Genomic DNA, 9,668 nt, shown 5'->3' with positions numbered 1-9,668 from the left:
AGTTCTTGTATACTGATCTGATGTCGATTCTGGTTTATTACGATGACAAACACTAAGTTGTACATAGACGATTGTACTGTTGAAAGTGATGTCTACACTGTTTCGAAGTACCAGAAATATGCTTCGACCTTAGATCTTAGATCATCAGATCATCAGACCGTCAGACCGTAAGAACTGGAATACAATGCGAAAATACAACATGTCAAAAAACGTACTAATTAAAGTATAATCACAAGAAAGCAAAGATGATTCAGTTGAAAACTGATTTGCAAACGAAGTCTGGTAATTTGATCAGACAAAGGATCGAACAGTCAAGTGCATGGATCATATACACTGCACTTGTCTGGCTAATGCACGATGAAGTCAACACTTAAATTAGTAAATTAAAAAATATCAAATTACAATATCATGCCCGTGAATAACAACGAAATAAAGCAACGGTAACAGATGTTACCTTGCTTTATTTCGGTGTTATTCACGGCTAGCTGCTTTGGAGCAAACTCAACAAGGGCAATCACCAAATTCCTTCGTGTGAGTTGGGTCGCGGAATTCGTGGAAAATGCAGTTGCGTTGCAGGATCCCTGTTTTCAGGTGATATTCCAAATCGTACGTCCAAGGCGATCTTCGCTTGCCTTCCAAACAACAGGTGGTAAGGCGCGCAACCTGTTTTGTCATGAACCGTGCAGTTGTACACATGTACCAACGGCTTGACATAGTCCTTCCAGTTGGCCTTCTGTTCGTTCTCCAGCGTACCCATCATATTAAGGAGCGTACGGTTAAATCTCTCAGTCTGTGCGTTCCCTTGGGGATGATAGGGCGTGGTACGTGATTTCTTGATGTTCAGCAACTGGCACAATTCCCATATTACTCGTGACTCAAAGTTCCTACCTTGATCAGAGTGAAGTCGTTCCGGGCATCCATATGGTAGCATAAAGTCTTCCCATAGGTGCTTGGCTGTCGTTTTAGCTGTCTGGTTGCGTGTCGGTATCGCTACAGCAAACTTCGAGAAACGATCAGTAATCACCAGCAAGTCCTTGATCCCGCCTTCACATTCTTCAAGGCTCAAGAAGTCCATGCAGACAAGTTCTAGCGGTTGCGAAGTTCAATACTCAACATCGGAGCACGGGTCTTCAGTCCCGCCTCGTCCTTCCTTCGAGTACATCTCTTACACGTACGAATGTACTTCTTCATATCAGCCGACATCAGGGGCCAATAAAACCTAGCTCTCAATAAGTCAATTGATCGATCCTGTCCCAGGTGTCCACAATCATCATGGACCCCTTTCATGGCTTCCTGGTGAAATTCGTGCGGTAGCACCAATTGGTAGTAGACTTCTCCACTGGATGACGTCCTGGCTCTGTACAAAACATCATCACAGAAAGAGAACTTACTCCAATCCCTCAGCGCTATTCTCACTTCTTGTGATTCATTCGCTCGCTGCTTTCTAGTCATCTTATCCTTCTCATCGGTCCTTGCGTGGACCAAGGTTCGTATGCATTGTATGGTAGGGTCTCTGTCCTGTAATTTTGCCCACTGACTTAATGTAATCGTAGGCAATGTCGCTTCACCTGGCATTTCCGGTGGTTCAGCCACTTCCTTGGTATTGCTCGCACTGAGGCAGCTAAGGCCTCCACCCATGGTGTATCTTCATCGCCATCAGTCAGAAGTGGCTCCCCCACTGCCTGCACTTGGTCAGGAGTCATCGCTACGGTTTCCTGGAACCGCTTTTCTGACTCATCAAATCCTTGAGCTGTGGTATCGGGTCATCGTGACAACCCGTTGGCGTCACCATTTCTTAAACCAGGTCGGTAGTGAATTTTCAGTTTGTACTGAGACAAAGCATTCCCACACCGCTGCCCTGTTGCATCCAGCTTTGCAGTACTCGCTATGTACGTTAGTGGATTATTATCAGTCAATACAGTGACATCATTGCCAAAGCAGTAGTCATGAAACTTTTCTGTAACGGCCCATTTCAATGCGAGAAATTCCAGTTTGTGAGCTGGGTAATTCTTCTCGCTGGCAGTCAAACTCCTACTCGCATATGCGACTGGTCGCAATTGTTTCTGTCCATCTGCACCTTCGACAGTTTGGTATAGAGCAGCTCCTAGTCCCATCAAGCTTGCGTCTGTGTGCAGCTCAAAGGGTTGTGTATAGTCTGCGTAGGCCAAAACCAGAGCAGAAGTAAGTTTGTCTACAATCACTCCAAAGGCATCTTGGCACTCCCTCTGTCCATTCATATGGGGGTGGTCATACACTGGCACTATATTAGTGGAACAATTTGCCATCTGACATCAGATCAAAAAAATCAGGAAACGCCTTTCGTACTTTCCTTAAAGTTGTCTTTTTTTCTTTTTTTGTATTTAAGATGTTTTATTGGTAACATTTTCTTTAATAACAGTAACTTAAATTAAAATGAAGTACAGTGCTCAGTTGTCTACAATTTTGTGTAAAATTGAAATCCATTTGCTGCAATGTCTCTCTAATTTGTCTTTTTCCAGAGCTATTTCGTACTGTAGATGGTAGTTGAATTTCACTTGCAATCCACTACATGTATCTAAAAAGCTCGAATTTAGACCAAATTCAAAAAAAACATCAGTTTACAGGCAGGCCAGGTCTTCCTTGTTAGACTGGCATGAATGTGGTTTGCTTGCAAGCCATCCATAATACATTTGTGGTCTGTTGGCAGGCCGGCAGAGCATCCAGTTGTAGGTAGGGCGAGACTGGGAGGGGGAGGGAGGGATATGGGGCTGGAATAGAGTGATTGGTCACTGACGACGCCTTTTCTGTCTGTTGTCCTCTTAGAGTCAATTTAATCCTCTTTCTATCAGGTTCCATAGACAAAGCTTGGCTATTAATATCACTTAGGAGAAAGAGGATTTAAAATGGCTTAGTCTTGATGTTATATACCCGGTACACTAAACACTGACAAACTGCATAATCCTGTAAGAAACAGTAATAATAATAATAATTTGAATATATATACGTAAGCAAATAATAAGTGTAACTTGGTAAGAAATAAATACAGTAAAACATGATCTTTTTAACAAAAAATAGTGTCAATGACATTGTGGCGCTCCCATATGGATGGTAACACAAGTAAAGGAGTGAGAAATTTGTGAGCAATGCCTAGTTTGTGTGTGTTTATTGTATGAGGGTACCTCATGAGTTCTATACCATGCAGCGGATCTGAGTCAGAAAATCTGTAACAACTGCACTGTACTATAGGACGCTGGTGAACTACTACTTAAAAGTGAGCTTCAGCAGAGTGGTTTGACTAATGCTGTTTTTTTCCGACATTAACTGACAAACCCACTCACATACCTACAAATTATGAACCTTTAATTGTACGAACAGATGCACACGCAGACTAATGCCACAGTACACCTACGTTCGAATTAACTGATACCCTATCGACTTCACACGACCGACACGAGTCGATATTAAGCGAAAACGCATTTAGGGGAGAACCATTTGATTTCGTGGGGGGGGGGGGTATGGAGAAGTGGGTATGGGAGCCAATTTTTTTTTCCTGTCAGAGTGACAGCAATTTTTTTTTATTGTCAGACCTGCATCATTTTGTTTTTCAAATGGAGTAGCAGTGCAATTTTTTATTGGTTATCAGGTTTGTAATGCATTGTATATAAGGGAGTCGTCATTATTTACGGCCTGAAAGTCCGAAATTTCGAGTGACCCCCCTCGCCAACCATGATGAATTTGAGTAACCTCCCTCTCTAACTCTGAAATTTTGACTTATCCCCCACTTAGAAAAGTTAAATACCAATACATGTAATTGTAAAATTTACAAAATACAGCAACAGTAAAGACCTTTCAAATCCTGATGTACCCTGCTAGACTATCATCAGTTATCTCATGATGGTTCAAATAAGGTGAACCCATCAAAATGAAATTCAAAGTCACAATAAAATAGAGATATAAAAGATCACGCAGTATCTAACCATATAGTATATTGTTTAATTTGGATGGATATTATGACAGGGTTTTCACTAGGATATCTGACCAGGCAGAAATTGAAAGTACAGGGGGAGAATATGCGAGAGGCTTAAGGGGAAAGTGTCACAGGGCTATCCCCTATCTTGCATGGAAATTTTAAGATATTTATGTGCAATGGTGCAGTCTGGTGCAATCTGAGAGGTGTTTTTTTTGTTATTAAGTGAAACTGTTAGAATACCCCAAGGGGAGAGCACGAGAGAGGGGTTCCCCCTCTCGTATTGGAAATTTTGAGAAATTGATGTGTTTAATGGTGCAATCTGAGAGGAGTTTCAGTTTATTTTGCACTCGGTAAAACTGTTTGAAAATGACTTTGAACACTGATATTTGTTTACATTTTTTGCATGATCAGTGTTTGAGTCATAATATTCAACAACCAAACAATGACAATACATTTTGTGAAAAACAGTTCTGTTTGCCAGAGACTGAAGACAAATGAATCTAACAGGAATGGAAAATCTGTGACCTTCTTGTGTCATTTCTCCAGCTGCCATCTCTAATGAAAAGCCTGAATATGGTATGTTTAACTTTCAAAATCGTAATTGAACTGAGGTAAATTAAAACACAAGAATTGCTTGTGGTAAAAACATTTGCACCGCCTATGGCGGCGCGCCGGCAAAGAATACATGAGAATAAGGTTTCCAAATTTTGCTAATTTCTGGTGCATTGTGACATTTTTTTCTCTTCTGTCTGTTATGACAATTTTTTTCTCAGGCCATGACAGGATCATTTTTTCCCTTCTATCTCACCTGGTGACAATTTTTTTTTTCTCAAAATCATCCATATCCCCCAGAACCAAATGGTTCTCCTCTTACCGTTTTACGTTCGTCCTCTTGAAATGCACTGTATACAAAAGCGCGGCCTATTCAGATATCGGTATATTCACGGGGATCGCCACGTGCGGTGATGCCACTTGAAATCGAAGTGGAAGGAAAATCGAACCCCTAAAGGCAAAGTTAATTTTTATCTCGACGAAGTGGAAAACAAGATTAAAATACTGGTCTGTTTTAGTCGTTGTCGACTCTCGTTTTCTCTCTCAATGACCCGCTCAAACTACATTTTACTTCCGCAGCTGGTGCATGCTTTCTCAAACACCCTAGTCTCGCGAGAGTTATGACGTCACTTCTATACTAGTACAGTATGCTCAAGGGCAGTCTCGTGTGAAAATTGACGATTGACTGTAACATAGCCTACGAACGCGATGCATGCACGTTGCCGGCCGTGGCCGTGTGCACGCAAGGCGAAATCGAATCGTGATGCACGAGAGTTGTTGCCGGTCTCGATCAATTTCTTCCTATTTCGGCGAAAATCAGTTGAGGAAGGATTCATACTGCAAAACGTTAAACGTAGAGTGAAAAAAGCCTTACTAAAATGTGATCGAGATGGCTCAATCACGATACCGAGTACAAAATGGCTGATAGTAATTTATAGAGTAATACAATTGTGAAACACAATTTTCAGTGTTGCACTGATGACCGCCACCGTTAAACGCGAGTCTACACAGAACTAATATCACAAAACTTCAAAAGCGAGGTTACTGGCGGTGTACTATTACTAAACAGCACGCAAACACGCAAGCTCATTAAGAAACTGCTTTTCTGTCTTTCGTATTAAATACAGAACACGTCTTTCAAAGTCCACACAGTTAGACGTATAGTACCGCGGAATCTCTCAGGAACAGACTGTTTGAAACCTCTACTTTAAACATTACACTTTTATGGTTATAACTGGGTTGTTTTTTTAGAAAGGTTTTGCTGTTGTTTCAGCGGTTCCGCAACATACTGAACAGACATCAACGCTTGGGCTGAATCGCCGTATATCGATGAAACCACACAGTCCCTCAACTCAGCTCCGTGCACTGTAGCTGAACGGATGATAATTGACAACTGGACAAGCAGTTTCAAATTCACATCAAAATACATGCTAAACAACACACTATATCTCAAAGTAACCTCACAACATGTAATCCCCGTTGTCACTTTGGAATATTTGACTCGGCAATGCCATCATGAACAATTTCACAAGCGCTACAGTTCAGGTACCCGTTCACACACTACAATCCACTATACACAACTTCTCCATGTTAAAATATGCATAAATATAATAAACCATACATTCTAAAACATGTATTGATAGACATATAGAATAGCTTACCTTCTGACTTGTGAGGTGCACCCAAAAATCTTGCAAAACACAGGAAATATCCCGAAGTCCAGATTTAACGAGTTCTAACTTCAAATTTTCTTTACGAACAATGGCATGTGTTACGTCACAAATTGGCGTTTACATCAATTGTTACTATTCACTAATAACTTGTCTCTCTTCAGCGTGCAACAACAGGGTGCTACACTATAACCGTAACAACAATAACGAGTTGAAATAGGTGGAGCTTGCTCTGCAGCAGTGACTTTCAATGCGTGTTTAAAAATGTCTACAATAAAACAACCAAAACATCACCATTCAAATACATACAAAATGCATGGATAATCCATAGTAACGTGGACACCAAGTTTTAAGACTCTCCAACAAATATTTTTGAAGAACAAAGCTATTCAACCTAAAAATGAAAAAAAAATTCTTAAAAATATGAAATTAAAGATATCCCTCTAAAATTAACAGTTTTTTAAAGGATTGACACTACCTACCCTACACACAAATATCGACACATTCTGCCGGGTGGTTCCCGAGTTACAGCATCTTCACAAATTTTCACTTTTTTGTACCTCATTTGCATATTTTTGACACAGACATCCTCATTTGAACAAATTCACATCTCCAACCTAGGATGCCTCTATTTACCAAATATGAAGACATATCGTCTTGTAGTTTTTTGTTTTTGATCTGGACGGACTAACAGACATACATACATACATACACACAGACGCAATTTTGCCACCTTATACGAATACCTCCCATTTGCATATATACATATGCATATATGGGAGCGTAAAAATTGGAAAAATTGCCCAATAATACAAATGTAAGAAACTTTTACCAAATTTGAAGACATTCAAATAAGGTTGCCTCTAGGTACATGTATACCAAGTTTCAAAGCAATCAAAATGGTTAATTCAGAGAAAATGAATTTTTGACCAATTGACTGGATTTTCCTTTTATAACTTCATTAGATATTTTTGTACACTGACATATTCATTTGAACAAATTCACATCTCCACCCATGGGTGCACCTGTACACCAAATACTAAGATAGTAAGTGCTGCAGTTTTGCATATTTAGATGTTGACGGACACATATTGCAAATACTTACAGACATACAGATACCGACAACTATAGAAGCTCTCTGGTATATGTGCATAAAACAAAAACTAAATGGAGGCACAAAACCTGCCAAAGAAATACAAATATGCAAATCTCACAAAAATCTGTAACCAAGCGACCTTGCAGCCGATAGAGCTCTGCTGTATTGTATAGAGATTTAACTACTTGTGACATATGTTTTGACGAAGGTGGAAATCTTTCACAGCCTTTGATATGTTTGAAGGTGAGAAAGAACATGGGACTCAATTAGGATGAAAGGCCAGGAATCTCTGCTCAGGCTGAATGGCAGGAAAGATAACACTTTCCTGGTAACCTTGACTTAGATTAATATCATTCGTAAGAACATTTATACCAAATATCAAAGCTATAAGACAAGCAGTTTTAGAAACATGTCTACCAAATATCAAATTTATCAAACAGTAGTTTTTGAGAAACAATCTTTTTTAACAAAAAAGGTAAGTATGTCAGAAGAATACAAAATTGCAGATTTCATTATGTTGCTATAAATACATGATAATAAGGATAATACCCGGGAAATATATATACAAATTTCAAAGCTATCAGACAAGCAATTATAGTAAAAGAAATATTTGACCAAAATTGATGAAAAAAGCCTTAAAATACGAATTTGCATATTTTTTAACGATTAGAACAAATATGATAAGCTTATCCTTGAGGACCTGTACTAAAAAAATGAAAGAAATTGGAGAAGTTCTTTTGAAGGCATGGCTTGGAATGTTAAAAGTTGATAAACCTGGACAATGCCACACATATTTGATAAGGTCTGCATGCCGACAGCAGAGCGAATAACTCTACCACCTGAACAGCCCATTCTTTACTCTCCACATCTAACAATGTTTCTGTAACTGTTACGCTCCTTCATGGGAGTAATGAAAGACAGCGACAAAGCAAAATTGAAAACCTGTCGACTGGTAACATCTAAATAGATGTCAGACAAACACAAATGATAAAATGAGCTCCTAAAATTTATATAATAAATTGTCCTCATCATATCAATATGACAAGTATGGTTATCCTCAGTGATTTTTATATAAAATAAAAACAATTGTGAATAATGTTTATAATTTCTAGTGGCACATGCCAGATCAGTAAGTACTGTTATGACTATACAAGCCATAGTGAGGTCATCCTTGGAAACAAAATCAATTTTAATTGCAATTGGTATTGGAGAAAAAGATCACCAAAAAATAAGCTGGAAAAGTATTAAAAAAATTCAAACGAACATGTTATGCAAGTGCTAGATTGCTGAATTAGGAGTTCCTGGGACCGGTGGTATACCAACAATATTTTTATCGTAGGAAATACCAAAAAACTTCCTGATACAAATGTGACCAACATTTGCATAAAAGTCAGAGTATTTGCAAAAGTTAAAATATATTTTTTATGCTAATTTAACAAACACCTACTAATAGCATACCTACAAAGCTAAAAGCTAAACTTGAGAGCTGTCAGATAAACACTTGATGAAAATGCTTTTATGAGAAAGTAGCAAATTTACCAAAACATTTTTTTAAATATTCGAAGTGGACAATTTCAATGAAGATTTCTGAAGTAAGTTGAGCATTCTAAAGAAATGCTAAAACATGTACATGTACAAATTTTTTGTACATTTTGACATTAACAGTTGATAAGGGCTCCCAAGGAAGCTGCACATTGACTTTGGAAGCTGTAAGACCAGCCATATCAGACAAGAAGCTGTCAAACACCACCATTTCAAAAGAGGCTGTTTGAAACACTAAAAAAATCAGATAAAAAATTTGCATATGCAAGGTATTTGTCCTTTGATAATACCATAAATCAGTCATAGTCAGTAGCTTGTAGTCCAAATATCACATGGTGAATGTCATCTGAGCAGTTTTAGTGAAGACTAAATTTGAGGACAGACAAATGAATGAGTCAGCTTGTCTGATCAGCTTCCCATCTCTGACAGCAAAGCAAAAAAATATTAAAAATGAAAAGTTTTCTTAATACTCCCATTGAGAAAATAGGCATACATACAAAGTCCTCTTTTGATGTTTCATGATTTTCAGAAGACATTGTCTTGCTATGACCAAATTACACATTTCCCATAATAGCAAGGCCTAACTGTCTGACTCTACCCCGGATTGTATTTTTGTCTTTAGATGTGAGCCAAAAGTATTCTAAAAACTGACATGCACTCTTTACAGCTTTAGCATAGTCAAAGTTGCACAGGAAATGCACTCCCATATAAGAAAGGAGTGCAAGAACAAGATTAATGCTTTCAACATTGCAAAAGATTATTCTTCAAGGAAAATAACAAACTGCTTAACCTTCTCCTCATGCACCAAAATACCCAAACGAGGTAGTCTGCCATCTTTTCTTCCTTTCTATAAAGTTTT

General features: G+C 38.5%; 1 protein-coding gene across 1 annotated transcript; it reads right to left on the bottom strand.

The window, feature by feature from the left end:
* Nucleotides 1-1,086: 1,086 nt before the first annotated feature.
* LOC139144338 (uncharacterized) lies at nt 1,087-1,638 on the bottom strand. Its single transcript, XM_070715039.1, has one exon. The coding sequence runs from the start codon at nt 1,636-1,638 to the stop codon at nt 1,087-1,089; it is 552 nt and encodes a 183-aa protein (XP_070571140.1).
* Nucleotides 1,639-9,668: the final 8,030 nt, after the last annotated feature.

This window comes from Ptychodera flava, chromosome 11, assembly GCF_041260155.1.
Source record: "Ptychodera flava strain L36383 chromosome 11, AS_Pfla_20210202, whole genome shotgun sequence".
Lineage (NCBI taxonomy): Eukaryota > Metazoa > Hemichordata > Enteropneusta > Ptychoderidae > Ptychodera > Ptychodera flava.
The sequence above is the reverse complement of the archived record's forward strand: the minus strand, read 5'-3'. Positions and strand labels throughout refer to the sequence as shown.